The sequence below is a fragment of the Notechis scutatus genome, chromosome 2 (assembly GCF_049901735.1).
Source record: "Notechis scutatus isolate UNSWTSFEM ecotype Mainland chromosome 2, rNotScu1.2, whole genome shotgun sequence".
Taxonomy (NCBI): domain Eukaryota; kingdom Metazoa; phylum Chordata; class Lepidosauria; order Squamata; family Elapidae; genus Notechis; species Notechis scutatus.
In genome coordinates this window covers 140,545,191-140,559,638 of record NC_142010.1, presented here as the reverse complement: position 1 = coordinate 140,559,638, position 14,448 = coordinate 140,545,191, and the positions used below count along the sequence as shown (strand labels likewise).

The following is a 14,448-nucleotide window of genomic DNA, read 5'->3' as shown; positions in this document are numbered from 1 at the left end:
ATGTTGCCCTACCCCAATCAGTAAGAGCTGACTCCAAATTTAGACATACGCTTTTTTTTTTCTAATATTGCTGCCTGGCCACATAAAAGCAGAATTAGAAGGATTCTCAGGGACCACATCATTGATTCTCTTATAGTGCCCAGAATAACTACTGTACCCTACTGAACATACAGCTTCTGCTTTAAATCTAAGAAATGTTAATGTTTTTCTTCTTCATTTTCTGGAGGTTTAATATAACCAGTTTTTTACAACAGGTTCCTATAGCATTTGGATTCCTGATTCATCAGTTTTGTCATTATCCACCTCTTAAGTGGATCTGCCATGAGTGGGATACAAACTCAGTTACTTTGCTGTCTGTAGAGAAGATTCTTAGTCTGCATGTACTTTTAGATTGACAAAGTAGGAAAGAAAACATTTAAAAATGTTCAAAAGTAGAAAAATGTTGCTTTAATGAGCTATTTTTAACATTTTTGCTTTTCAAATTTCGTTAATAGTTGTAAAAACTATGTGAGAGAACTGATCCAGCCAAATTGATGAGGAATTCCTTTGTTTTCGTGGGGAATATTTTTCCTATTGGAGTTGATACCACTCAGAAGTATTAAACTTTGGCTGATGTTCATAATGGAAAACTAAAATTCATATTCAGTTTACATTCTGATTCATTTTTTAATATCTCCTAAGGTATAAATGAAATTTTCAGCATCAGCAGCAATGATGCTTGATAACAGCAGGTGCCAGACCTTTAACCTTAACTATCTTTATAATAACATTTCACATTTTTCAATGTTTATGCTATTGAATTAAAGGAAATCAATAGTTAGCAAATAAGAAATAATTGTTTTGAAAGAGTGACGCTTAAAGCTGGATTTTCCAAAGAAATTGTTTCTTACTTTTAATACTCTTCAGAATTTTCCAGTAATCTTTCTTCTGCAGAAAAAAAAGTCTTCTCTTTCTCTAATTAATTTATAGAGTGTTGTAAAATTAAGGGTAGCCACTTTTATATTATTGTGAAAATAGGGAGTGCTGTATTTTTTTTTCCAACTAGGCATCGCTCCATAATTGTGTATCTTCCCTGGCTATTCAATTTGAAGAAAGTCCCATGGGAGCATTTTCTTATAATTTTATGGAAATGTGGGAAGCCAGAGAGGTTACAGACATCAGGAGAAATGATTAGAAGTGAAAGACCAGAGATAAGAAGAGATTGGACAGCCATTTGTCTGAAATGGTATAGAATAATGCTTGAGCAGCGGTTAAACTAAAAAACCTCCAAGGTTACTTCCAACTCTGCTATTCTATTATTCAGATATCCATGTGCATCCTGGCCTTCCTATACAGATAGTCCTCAACTTGCAACAGTTTAGTCACCATTCAAAGTTTGTTTAGTCACCATTCAAAGTTACAGTGCCACTGAAAAAAGTGACTTACCACCATTGGTCACACTCCTGACCTTTGCATCCTCCCCATGGTCATGTGATCAAAATTCAGTTGCTTGGCAACTGATTCATATTTATGACGGTTGCAGTGTCCCAGGGTCATGTCATCCCCTTTGGCGACCTTCTGATAAGGAAAGTCAATGGGGAAGACAAATTCACTTCACAACCGTGTTACTCATTTAACAACAGTAGTGATTCGCTTAAGAGCTTTAGTAAGAAAGGTCGTAGAACTCACTTAACAACTGTCTCGCTCAGCAACAGAAATGTTGGGCTCAATTGTAAGTCGGGGACCATCTGTAACTAGGAGGAGTGCAATTCCACAACTGAACCCTAAGAATAATGCCTCCTTTTCACTTCTTCTTTGAGGAAACAAAATCAAAAGCTGCTACTTTTACATCAAGTGGAGTTAGAACAGACGGGGGTGGGAAAGGTATTTTTTGATGCACACAAGGACTTATGTTACGGCCCTCCATTTTCCCACACGCTGTAGAAGCTGGGCCTTTTCACCACACATAGGCTTTCCATCCTTGTGTTGAAGTCTCGCACCTAACACTCCTCGCTGGGCAGAAGCCACTTCAAGGGAGCCTGGAAAATCTAGCTTACCCTGTCATCTCCGGAAATGGAAGCCGTTTAATGGAAGGCAGGGGCCAGTTGTGGAGGGATTGGGGAGGGGGAGAACCGTACAAGCCAACTAAGCTTCAGAGCTGCATAGTAACTGGGAGATGAAAGAGCTAGAGGCCTTCTGAAGTATGTGCTGTCTCAATGATTAATGGGGGTGAGGGAAGGGTGAGGCCCAGCCCTTCGTATACTACAAGATGGCAAAGTGATTCTAAGAACAACAGAGCAGTGTTCATGGAGGAGAGCTAGGCTGCCTTCACCAAGAAAATCTCCTGGTGTGGTTTTTAAAAGTCTCTTTATTTCCAGTATCAAAACACTACATTAAAATAGATGCCAGAGAGCCAAGCGATCATTAAAAAATAAACCAACAGTGACGTGTAACGTGTAGCGAAAGTGTGGCTCACAGCAGCCGGTCGGTTCTCCTCCTTCTGATGCATTCTTTCAATTCTGCTTCAGATAGTGAGACAATGACCCCGGCTTGCAGCCATTCGCTCAGCCAAGAATCCCAGGACAGCAGGTAAAGAGTTTACGGCAATCACGGTTTCACAAGAGATATTTGCGTGGGTTTCTTTTAAGGTGTTTTAAAATACAAACTTGTACTTTGGGATTTTTACGAGGTGCTTTAGGAAGGCCTTGTTCTCCACAGAAATGGAATGCTTTCTCTGTCTCTCTCTGTCCCAAAAATGGGCCTTTAAGGTTAAGTTGGTTTGGAACAGAGTTGGCTGCTTGCGTCCTAGGCACTTAAGGTCAGCTGGGCTTGGGGAGAAAAGGGGAGAGAGGTAGGAAAATATACAACCAGCTATCTCTGCTGCAGAAGCATTAGTCTTGTCTGGAGATGTTTATAGGAGGCAGATAATAACAAAACAGGAGAGTGGGGTTTAAGAGGCTATTCTAACCTCTGTGTTGGGGTTTTTCATTTTACCTGGGGGTGTTCTCAATAAAAAGAATTTAGACCTAGCATAGCCTGCTATCAATCCACCCCCTGCAGATTTTCCTTTGCAATGGCCAAATTCAGGGGTGTCTTCAAGTGAAATTTCATTTCAGTTGAACCTTGAATTGGTTCCTCATGGATAGGAAGGACATTTCCTAGCATTCTTCTGGGGCCTGGGACTGGTTCCTCAGTGAAAGAGACCAGAAGAAAAGGTTAAAAACTTGAAAAAGGGGGAAAAAGAAGACATGTAAGTCTACATTTCCACTGAGGTTTCCAGGTAAACACTTGGAAGCTCCTAAACAACTTTTCTGAGAGAAGAGAACTTCCGTCACATCTTGTCAGGCTTTTAAGAAAGGGAGAAAAAAAGTTAATTCCTGGGGACCATTTTTTGCTAAAGGGCCCCCAGTTGCTTACTCTGCCCTCAGTTACACACATGTTGTGGCGAGCAATTAGTTGTCTGTGTTTGCCCATTGAACTTGTAAAGATCCCTGCCATTAGGGCAAGATGACTGTAGCGACAAAAGGAAAGTTCCACCCTGTAGATAAATGGAATAAAAAGGAAGGCCCTGAGATTCTCAAATAGGCTAGGCAAAAAGAACAAGGCTTGGAAGTATCCAATTTTAATTACTTTAATTTTAGGGAAAGCAATGCCTGGAAAACGAAAGTAAGTCAGATGAGACTTCCTTCCCACACCTGGGGGCAAATGGCTGTTTCAGCTACTGAATGGCTGAGATCCAGAGTTTCATAAAAGTATATTAGAACATGTGTTTCATGCAAGAAACAGACCAGATTTTTAGTAATAGTAGTAGTATTAAGGTCCGTTGCACAGACAGCCAGATGTTTAAACTGGAGTTGGAATTTTTATCCACCTGTTGAGTCCTATCCCCAAGATAGGCAAATGCTGTTGCTTGATGGTGTTTTTATTATTATTATTATTACTATTATTATTAAACAAACTGATCTTTCCTTGAGTAAAACATCCAACAGTGGCTTCTACCTTTCCCCGGCCAATAAATTTTACTTCAATACAGTTAAATAAATAGGAGGTAATGGGTGGGCAGGAAGGGAGGGAGGAATACTATTGGTTGCACTTAGAGGTATTTGTTTTAATGAGATAATAGGACTGTAGCAATTTCCCCTGCTCTGCTTCCGTCCAGGCTGCTCTCACAGATGCATAAGATTTACAGGTCCCTGAGAATCTCCCTGAGGCACAGGATGTGTGGTTAAATCTGTGTAAATGGGATATGAGTTGGATGGCCCAAGCTGGGGATGGCTTGGGATTTGAGCAGCACAGCTGTACTCCAGGTTTCCAGAGGAGTAATCAGGGTAGCTGAAGAAAGAGTCAGCCCCGGGCACATTTCCCAAGTAATTTTCTCCCACTGCTCTTGGGCTCCCTTGCAGAACTGGAAGTCCATAAGGATGGCTTTCTCCTGGCCCAAAGAAAGGGCCATAGTCCAAAGAGATTGAAGTCACAGGGCTGTTACAGTGGGGACCTGAACCGTCAATCTCTTCCAGGGATTTGCTGCATGAATTCAACGGGGCTATCTCGTAGTCGGCCTCCACATGCCCGTAATAGTCACCCACTTCAAGGCAGTTATTGGGCGATGCCAAGATGGTGCCCTTGACCCTGCTGTCTTTCTTGTACTTCATTCGTCTGTTCTGAAACCAGATCTTGATTTGCCTCTCGGAGAGCCTCAGAAGCTGGGCCATTTCCAATCGGCGGGGCCGGCAGAGGTACCTGTTAAAATGAAACTCCTTTTCCAGTTCCACCAGCTGTGTTTGGGTGTAGGCTGTGCGAATTCTCTTGGAAGAGGCGAAACTTGATGGAGAGCTGCTGTCTAAATAAATGGAATGAACATTCAGTTCAGCTTGAACCCTAACCATTCTGCATTCTGAACAAATTCATCGCCTTGCAGAATATTCATCCTACTGAAATCAACACAGAAATAGGTCATGTCATGTAACAGCTACCCAATGTTGCTCACACCCATATGTGTGTATTAACTCTACACATAACTGAATGATGAACATGTTCATGTGGTGTGTGTGTCAAACTAATGGCTTAGCATGAAAAATACCAACACATGCTGTTCACTCTTGGATTAAAAAGCTAGGAAACAAGTTGTGATCATTACTTCATATACATTTACTGGGCCAGCAAAGTGCTGCCAGCTGAAAGTAATAAATAGTGTAGACAAAGTGTCCCTGTACAATATTTGTTTATGAGTACAGGTAGACCTCAACTTACAACCACAGTTGGGATCAGAATTTCCCAAATTTGCTAAGCAAGATTCATCATTAAGTGAATTGTACCTGATGAACTGAAGGTTCAGTGGTTAAACACTGGAAAGCTGACAATCCAGTTTGAGATCTGAGCACTGCACGATAGTGTGAGCTCCCGTTCCTTGCTCCAGCTCCTGCCCCACCTAGCAGTTCAAAAGCATGTGAGGAGATAAACAGGTACCACTTCGGTGGGAAGATAAAGAGTTTTCTGTGTGCTTTGGCGTATAATCATGCTGGCCACATGGCCATGGAAAGTGTCTTCAGACAACGCTGGTTCCCACAGCTAAAAAACGGAGGTGAGCACTGCTCCCCTAGCGACGGATAACTGGACAAGGGAAAACTTTACCTTACCTGATTTCAATACACAGTTGGGCTTTTTGTTAAGGAAATCACTGTAGTTTGTTAAGTGAGTCATGCAGTTGTTCAGTGAATCCAGCTTCTTCTGTTGACTTTGCTCATCAGTAGCCAGTTGGGAAGGTTGCAAATGGCAATCACATGACCCCAGGATGCTGCTGACAGCTGCAACCATTGCAAATAAAGGACCGTTTGCCAAGTACCTGAATTTTGATCATGTAAACCACGGGGGATGCTGCAATGGTCATAAGTGTGGAAACGAGCAAAGTAACTGAGGTGCTGTTGCAACTTAGAATGCTAAACTAATGATTGTAAGTGGAGGACGACTTGTAGTTTGTTTGGAAAGTCTCAGTCAGAAATTTCTGGTGGACTGCATTCAGATCACTGGATAATTTGAAAACAAATCTCGGAATGGTTGAATTCCAGCCACATCACTTGAGATGGAGGTAGAAACCAGACATCATAAGCAGATAAGTCCTCGACTTATAACTTCATTTAATGACCATTTGAAGTTACAACGGCACTGAAAAAAAATGACTTATAAACATTTTTCACACTTATGATCGTTGCAGCATCCGTGATCCAAATTCAGATGCTTGGCAATGGATTTATATTTATGATGGCTGCAATGTCCTGGGGTCACGTGATCACCTTTTGCGACCTTCTAATGCAGTGATCCCCAACCTTTTTGACGCCGCGGCCCGGTACCGGCATCAGCTGGGCGCCGCGGCCCGGTACCGGCATCAGCTGGGCGCCGCCATCTTTTTTTGATGAAAAAGTGCTTCCGGTGACCTCACGGAAGCACGTTTTCATCAAAAGATATAGCGGCAGCGCTCGATGAGCTTTTCCGGGTAGAAATGGCTTTCTACCCGGAAAAGCTCACCGGAAGCGCTGGCGCCGCCATCTTTTTTTGATGAAAACGTGCTTCCGGTGAGCTTTCTACCCGGAAAAGCTCACCGGAAGCGCTGGCGCCGCCATCTTTTTTTGATGAAAACGTGCTTCCGGTGAGCTTTCTACCCGGAAAAGCTCACCGGAAGCACTTTTTCATGAAAAAAGATGGCGGCGGCCAGCAAGCCGCGGACCGGTAGGAGTTGTTCCGTGGACCGGTACCGGTCCGCGGACCGGTGGTTGGGGACCCCTGTTCTAATGAACAAACTCAATGGGGAAGCCAGATTCACTTAAGAGTTGCATTACGAACTTAACAACTGCAGTGATTCTCTTAATAACTGTGGGCAGAAACGTCGCAAAATAGGGCAAAACTCACTTAGCCAAGGTCTCACTTAACAGAAATCTTGGACTCAACTGTGGTTGTAAATCAAGGACTATTTGTACTTTCCATCTTAACGTTTTGAGCCCAGCAAGATATTATTAGAATGTACAATATGTCTAGAATGTAGGTCTGCATGTATGTATATGTATTGGGTAAGAACTGAACCAGAATTCCAAATAATGTGTTTGCAAGTATTTCCAGTGATACTGAAGGATCTTCCCTCCTCCGAAGTTATATTGTTCCAGTACTCTGCAAAGAATGGTTGTTTGTTCATTCTCATTGTATTTCAGAGACATCGTGAGATTTGAAAAAACAGCTCTCTAGCTGAACTACACCTTATTTAGTTTTGTTGCCTCTGATCCTACTAGTAGCCTAAACCAGTGATCCCCAACCTTTTTGACGCCGCGGCCCGGTACCGGCATCAGCTGAGCGCCGCCATCTTTTTTGGATGAAAAAGTGCTTCCGGTGACCTCACCGGAAGCACGTTTTCATCAAAAGATGGCGGCGCAGCTTTTCGTGAGCTTTTCCGGCAGAAATGGCTTTCTACCCGGAAAAGCTCACGAAGTGCTAGCGCCGCCATCTTTTTGATGAAACGCTGCTTCCAGTGAGCTTTCTACCCGGAAAAGCTCACCGGAAGCACTTTTCATGAAAAAGATGGTGGCGCCCAGCAAGCCGCGGCCCGGTAGGAGTTGTTCCGCGGACGGTACCGGTCCGCGGACCGGTGGTTGGGGACCCCTGGCCTAAACCCATCATAGGCAATGGCCACTGGTTATTTCGTTTTTCATTTTGTCTAGCCCTGACACTTTTTAAAATCATCAAAATTATTGCCCATAAGTTCACATTCATTCAGCTAACCCAGAATGACTGCATATCCCTAATGTCACACCTGCTGTATAATCTATGATTGGATGGGATTACTATAACTTGTTTTAAGAGAAGGAGAAACCCCAGGACAAACTTATAAACTGGCACCAAAGAGGCAGGATCAATCCTAGATAACGAGTATTGGAGAAAAGTGCGTATTAGGATTCATGAGTGTTTCATTAAAATGGTAAGCTTCTACTAAAAGTCTGAAGCTGAAACCTCTTCAGTACCATAAAGAAACTTTCTGAGTTCTTATGAACATCATTTAAAAAAAAAAAACTTTTTTCTGTTTAAATATTTGCAGAAAATGGAAATGTTCTGACTATCTACGGTATTTATACTTTCAGTGATCTGCCCCGCTGTGTGTCTAGATCAGAGGTCTCCAACCGTGGCAACTTTAAGGCTTGTGGATTTCAACTCCCAGAATTCCTCAGCCAGCTTTGCTCTGGGAGCTGAAGTCCACGAGTTTTAAAGTTGCCAAGATTGGAGACCCCTGGTCTAGATCATGTTATTTGTTCCTACACTCTTAATGAGTAGCTAATCAAAATGATTTTCCAAAATGTAATACAGATAGTCCTCAAATTATGACTGTAATTAAGCCTGGAATTAGGGTCTTTAGTTATGATAGTCGTTAAGCAGGTCATTACTAGAGGGCACCCAATTTTATGACCTTTTTGTGGCAGTCATTATGCGAACGCCATGGTATGTCACTGTCATTAAGTGAACACCATGGTCATTGAGCGAACCCATTGTCCACAATGGGCATGTTTTGCTGGATACTAGAAGTAAATGTTGGTTTCCAGCAAAAATGTAATAAATCGCAGTCACATGACTGTGGAAGACTGCAACCAGCGGTAAATGTGGGACAGTTCTGGGCATCCAAAATGTGGTCTGCGGGGATGGGGTGGCCATGTTCAAATCTGGGTCATAAGTATCCTTTGGGGGAGGTCTGTTGGAACTTCAAATGGTTGCTAAGCAACCAGTCAAAAGTCAGACTGCCTGTGCTTAGATACTAGATACTGTATATAAGATCTGTTAAAAAATTTCAGTCATATGAGTATTACTTTACTTTTTTTCCTGTGAAAAACGAAGAAGCAATGTGTTATTAGGGCAAGTGGTAAAATAAAAATGTGTGTCTTATAAAGCAAAACTCCACTCAAGTGGCAGCAATTCTAGATTCAAGTAAATCTAGAATTTTGCGATTTTTAAGATGCAAGCAAATAAATAAAAACACAGAAATACTTTCCAAGAAATTTCCCAGACACACTCATCTAGAAGCACACATCTTAATTTAGCTGCTAAAGTTACGAAGCTACACCCAGTATGTGGCTAGATCTGGATGGGGTAGTAGCACCAAGAAACGCTATATCAAGGTTTGCTTAGCTCTTTTGAAAATCAGTGAGTGCAAAGAGGTGAAAGAAATGCCTAAAGTACAGCATAGGAACAGTGACTTAGAAAGTTATTGTCTACTCTGTGCCAACCTTCCCCAACTTGGTCCCTTCCAGATATATTTGACGACAGCTCCCACAATTCCCGTGGAGAAGACGACAGTGAAAAGAAAGTACCTGAAAAAGGAAGGTTGGTCTTCTGCTTGGTGCTGTGTCTTGTTTCTTTCATCCAAGGGAAGACCTGTTTGGGTACATGGCCGCTACACAGTTTGCTACTGCCATTGGTGGGAGTGGCCTCGTTGTCACAAGGACTGGAAGAGGTAACCAATGACAGCTGCCCTAACCTGGAGGTCTCATCATGACTGTTTCCTAGAGGTCTCAGGGATGCACGTTGGGAACCTTTGGAGCCCTCTGAGGAACCTGTAGGTGCTTCTGACTCCAAGGATATCAAGGAGGCTGGAAGGTGCTTCTGGCTAAAGGAGGGCCTCCTGCTGAGAACTCGGCACCAGCTGTCTTCTGAGGCCTGTTGGTCATCTTCCTCCACAGCCTCGTGCATGTCCCGTTCTTGTCAGACGGAAGGGGTGGATTGAAGGGGTGGGTAAGGAGACGGAGACCTTGCAATGGGTGTGGAAGGAATCCAGAGACACTGCCAGTTCTTACTGCTGAGAAAAAGACCCCTCCTCAACCACATGCTCCAATAGCTAAGGGCAACCCCCCCCCACCCCGTAAGTAGGTAGGAAGGACGTTCCCTGGCCTTCCTGAGGCAACCGCTGCTTAAAAAAGGAACAGGAACCTTAAACAGAGGCAGCCCAGTTTGGGTTTCAGTGTTTCTGAGTGGAAACAAATGTGTCTCCCAGAATGATGATCTGCAAATGTGGTGCTGAATATGCACTAAAGAGTTGACATCTGTAATCTGCCTGATGGTGATGAGTTTATTTTATTATTTAGCATTTCAATACCAGCAAGCAAAATGCCGGTGCTATTGGGCTCTGAACTTTGACTTGAGGTTATATTCAAAAAGTGATTCTTGGGGGAGGGGGGGAGTGGGCAGTTAGAATAATGCTTACTTATTTGACGTAACAAGTAACAATAATCAATTCCATATCCTGTCTTCTGGGATCTCTTCCCACTTGATCAGATCTTATTAGCTGCTATTTTTAAAAAAGAAATGCTTCTTTCCTTCCCCACAGTTCCCTCTCTCCCTCCCTCCCTCTCTCTCTCTCTCTTTTAAAAAAAACTTCTCATGGATTTTTGGAAATGGTTAAAAAAAATCTAGCTTCTCTGGAGAGCCTTTGGGCTAATTAGCTGTTGGATACCCATCGGTACCAAGATTTGCATATCAATATATTAAATATACGTTATATTGATTAAATATGGTTTTGTGTATGTGTGTGTTTATGAGTGCACTGTGTATATATTTGATAAAGTTTTACTGACGAAATGCTCCTATTTATTCAGGAATCCTGCCAGGATCCAAAGGACTCAGTTATGTTCTTAAATCTATGAAGTTCTCAAATTCTGTGAGAAAGGTTAGCACCAGAATAACAAAATATGGTCCTGGCATTTTGACTCCTTTGGAATATCCATTCCAGTGTCCATCTTATCTTTGTAGATAACGGTGCAGATAATAGCTGCTAAAAGAGGCCACCTGAAGCTAAAGAAACAATAGAATATGGAGAACTCACAGATTGTTGCATCAATAATTATTTTCTATCCAGCAAAAAACACTTTATGTGTGTACATATGTGTGTGTGTTTGTGTTTGTGCGCGCGGGCATAACAGAAACTTCTAAGTATCTCCCTCATACACATCTCTAAAGTGTGAAGGAGATGATAGATACAATGCTAAAGCCTATTGCTTGTGACAGGATAGCTCATTTTTCCTAAATCCACCAGCCAGCAATGTTGTGCTGGGGTAGGGCGAGAAGCTGTGTACTGATTGGGGCGGACAGATTGGAAATATTTATGGAATGGGGGAAAAAAAGTCACTGGAATGTCATTAGTGTTGCCCTTCTAAGACTTGTCCCATAAAATAAGCCTCCTAGAGCTCAGCAAAATGCCATTCTAAGATATGTCCTATGAAGTAAAACTTGCAGAGCTCCCTAAAAACATTTTTTTGATTAATCAAGCAATAGATTTCATTGTAAGCTATGATTTGTACAAAAAAAGCTATTAAAAAATCACAATAAAATAAAATAAAATAAAACCTCTGCATTTAAAACCACGATATACACTTCGGAAAGTTGGTGAAAATTTCTCTCCGTTATTCTCAATGGTCTTTCTGCAAACTGCTTGCCTTGCAAGGGAGGGGCAATGGGTATGGATAGGGCACGGTGGGGGGAGAGGAAAGGAAAGGAAGAATAAATTGTAATGATCACAGAGGAACCCAGCCATCAATTCCATTATTCCCTAACCAGGGGGAAAAAATCTGCATTTTATTTCAGCAAATGGGTGGCCTCTGGGGGCAAGAAACTTGTAGCTGTTTCAGTCTTGCTGAACTTCGGCTCCATACAGCTACAAACTGCAATGATTGGGGGTTGAGGGGGGGAGGGAGAGTGTTTGAGGGGAAGGAGGAAAGAACATCCTGAAGGAAAGTGTACTTTAGTGACATGTTTGCAAACCTGCTTTTTACATTTACATTTTTATGTGTACAAATTTAAAATTATAAATTGTCATTGGCGGTCCCTGCTCTCAGGCAGGGTAATGCACAAAGCAGACTTTAAGAGGCACAAATCTCCTGGGTTCGTGATCAGGAAAGAACTTTTTTTTTTCTTTCTTTCTTTTTTTTGGCTTTCTGGGGGATGAGAAGTCCTCCGTGGAGGTGTCAAAAGAAGGGCTGTTCAAAAGCAGACGGTCTGTATATGCCCCGCAGCCAGGAGATGAGCTCCTGTCTAGCCAACTCAACAGTGAGAGAGTGCAATGGGGTAAAAAAAAAAAAATCAGTATTTCATAACTACCATTGATGCCTATGTTAGAAGTAATGGCTTATTTCACATAAACATTAAAATCATTTGTGGAATAAAAAGCCTTGTGGTCAATACAGCATTTATATATACTAAACTGGCTGGCTTCAAATGGCAGAAAATAAGCAGGGGATATTTTTTTTAAATTCCTCCACTATATCCGGGGATAAATACTGACATAAATTATTTAGTGGGAAAGAGATGGTGATGTTGGCGGTGTTTATATTTAAAATAGAACGCTATTCTCAAAGGGGCAACTGAGCCTATCAGCAAAATCATTGCTTTCTACAAACGTTGACAGGCATACAAGGAATCTCACAAAGAACACATTAGGAACTAATATATATAATAAATATATATATAATATATATTAGGCCGGTGGCTGAGCTACATAAGAAGTCCTGATTGTACTGATAGAAAGGAATTGGTCAGGATTTTAGGATTTTCTGAGCTGACTGCGTTGCATACTTGGGGTCGATGCTCTTTCCAAGCTACTCTGCAACTTGAAACATAATTAATATATTCATTTATTAGCCCGTATAAACAGAAGGCTGATACTGACATTCCCTAAACTCCACTGAAGATGCTCTGAGAACTTCATTCTCTCATATTCATTTATTTATGCTGCTAACTTAAACAAAGAATTTGGCCAAGAAAACTTTGTAACCCTGATGTTTAAGTCACTAGGAATTTGATTCACTACTTTCATCAGACAAAGCCCGTTTTTGTTTTCTAAAAACTGCCTGCTACTATTGTAAGGATTTTTAAAAAAAATTAAGTGAGCAGGCAGTATATGTTCATCCTTTAATATTAATCCTCGCAAACAGGGTTTTCTTACGCACATGAACAGAATGATGTAAAAAACCTGAAACATAAAACAACAAAAGGATCTGAATGCAGCCCATGCATCATAGGCACTTACTCTTCCTGTGTCATATTCGCCAGCAGCGTGTGACATTTTAAACTTTTGAAAATTGCACAGACTCTACTAAAGGTGTGATGGTTTAACTTGCCTCTTAACTACTAACACTGCATTTGAGGTACAAAAACTCAGAATGTAAGGCAGCTGATTGACGGGAGCAGATGGCTCATGGATGTTGGGCACAAACCAGCAAGTTTTTATCATCACAAGTGTAAAAAAGCAACAGCAAACTTGAGTTGCATTGATTTCGATAGCCCTACAACTCTTTTTTTTTTTTTTGCATTGGATAATGGCTGCAATTTGTATGTCTGTGTGTCTGTGTACAGGTGTGTATGTATTGTGTAATATGTTTATTCACTCAAACTGGTAGAATATTATGTGTACGGGTAGGGGAGGTGATATTCTATCAGTTCAATGTTCACAGATAGTTAAGTCTGTAAGTTGAGCAATAGCATTTCAGAAAAGATCAATTAAGGAAAATTCATGCAATGTGGGTGATGATGGTGGTGATGGATAGCAACAATAGATGTCTATAGGTTTCACACATTAAGTATAAGACTTTAGTTGTACCACCATTCCATGTAAATTATTACAAGTAATTACAATTGCAATCTTGAGTCCACTTTTCCCAGGAATAAATGCCACTGAAGAGACTTACTTTAGAGTAGGCATAGATAAGGAATCACTGCTCATTTGCCTAATGCAGCCTTTTTAAAAAGCAGGGTGGTGGGGAGGAGGAGAGATGAGAATAGCCTTGCTGGACCCCCGCATCTTATCTCCACACATGCACAGTAGTTTTGGGGATTCCAAGCAGGAGAGACTGTGGGGAATGACTTTTGACTTTTCTGGGATGAGCCTTGGCTACAGACAATGCCCCTGTAGATGGATGTGCTATTCAACATTTCAAGCCAATAGCTATACTGTAGGCAAAGTCTATCTACCCCATGAATTTTCCTAGCTTTCTAAAGTTTTTTTTCTTTTCTTTTCTGGATTATCCTACACCAGATTGTTAGAGAATACCTTGCTTAATCACGTGGACTTAGGCCCATTTACCTACAGCCTTTTGACTCACCCTTGATTGCCTGAATGAAATTTTCTCTGAAATGATCTGCAAACCCCTTGGAGTCAGAACAGAAAACTTGAGAGAGAAGAGGGGCAAGGAGGGAGAAGGGGAGAGAGAAGAACAGACAAACGAAGAGAGAAACTGGTGACACATTTACAGATCTGCTTAGGGATGGCGATTTATAGCAGATTAACGGAGGTAGGCCACTGATTTAAAAAGATTGCTTTCTTTTAAGTTCTCCCAAGGAAACCATTTCAGCAGAGTTTGGTACAAACGGCTTCGGCAGTTTTGCTGAGTTTTTGTAGGCCAGCCCACCCCGGCCAGGGACGTGACAATTGAAAACAAAAAAATATTTTCAAGA

The 14,448-nt window shown here is 41.6% G+C and overlaps 1 protein-coding gene across 1 annotated transcript; it reads right to left on the bottom strand.

Annotated features, from left to right (window-relative positions):
• Nucleotides 1-4,145: 4,145 nt before the first annotated feature.
• LOC113418463 (homeobox protein Hox-D3-like) lies at nucleotides 4,146-9,714 on the bottom strand. The gene is made up of 2 exons (XM_087954091.1): nucleotides 9,318-9,714; nucleotides 4,146-4,819 (listed from the first exon to the last, which is right to left on the bottom strand). Exons 1-2 carry the CDS (start codon nucleotides 9,694-9,696, stop codon nucleotides 4,146-4,148), a joined length of 1,053 nt encoding a protein of 350 aa, XP_087810217.1. The 5' UTR covers nucleotides 9,697-9,714.
• Between the last annotated feature and the right edge of the window lie 4,734 nt (nucleotides 9,715-14,448).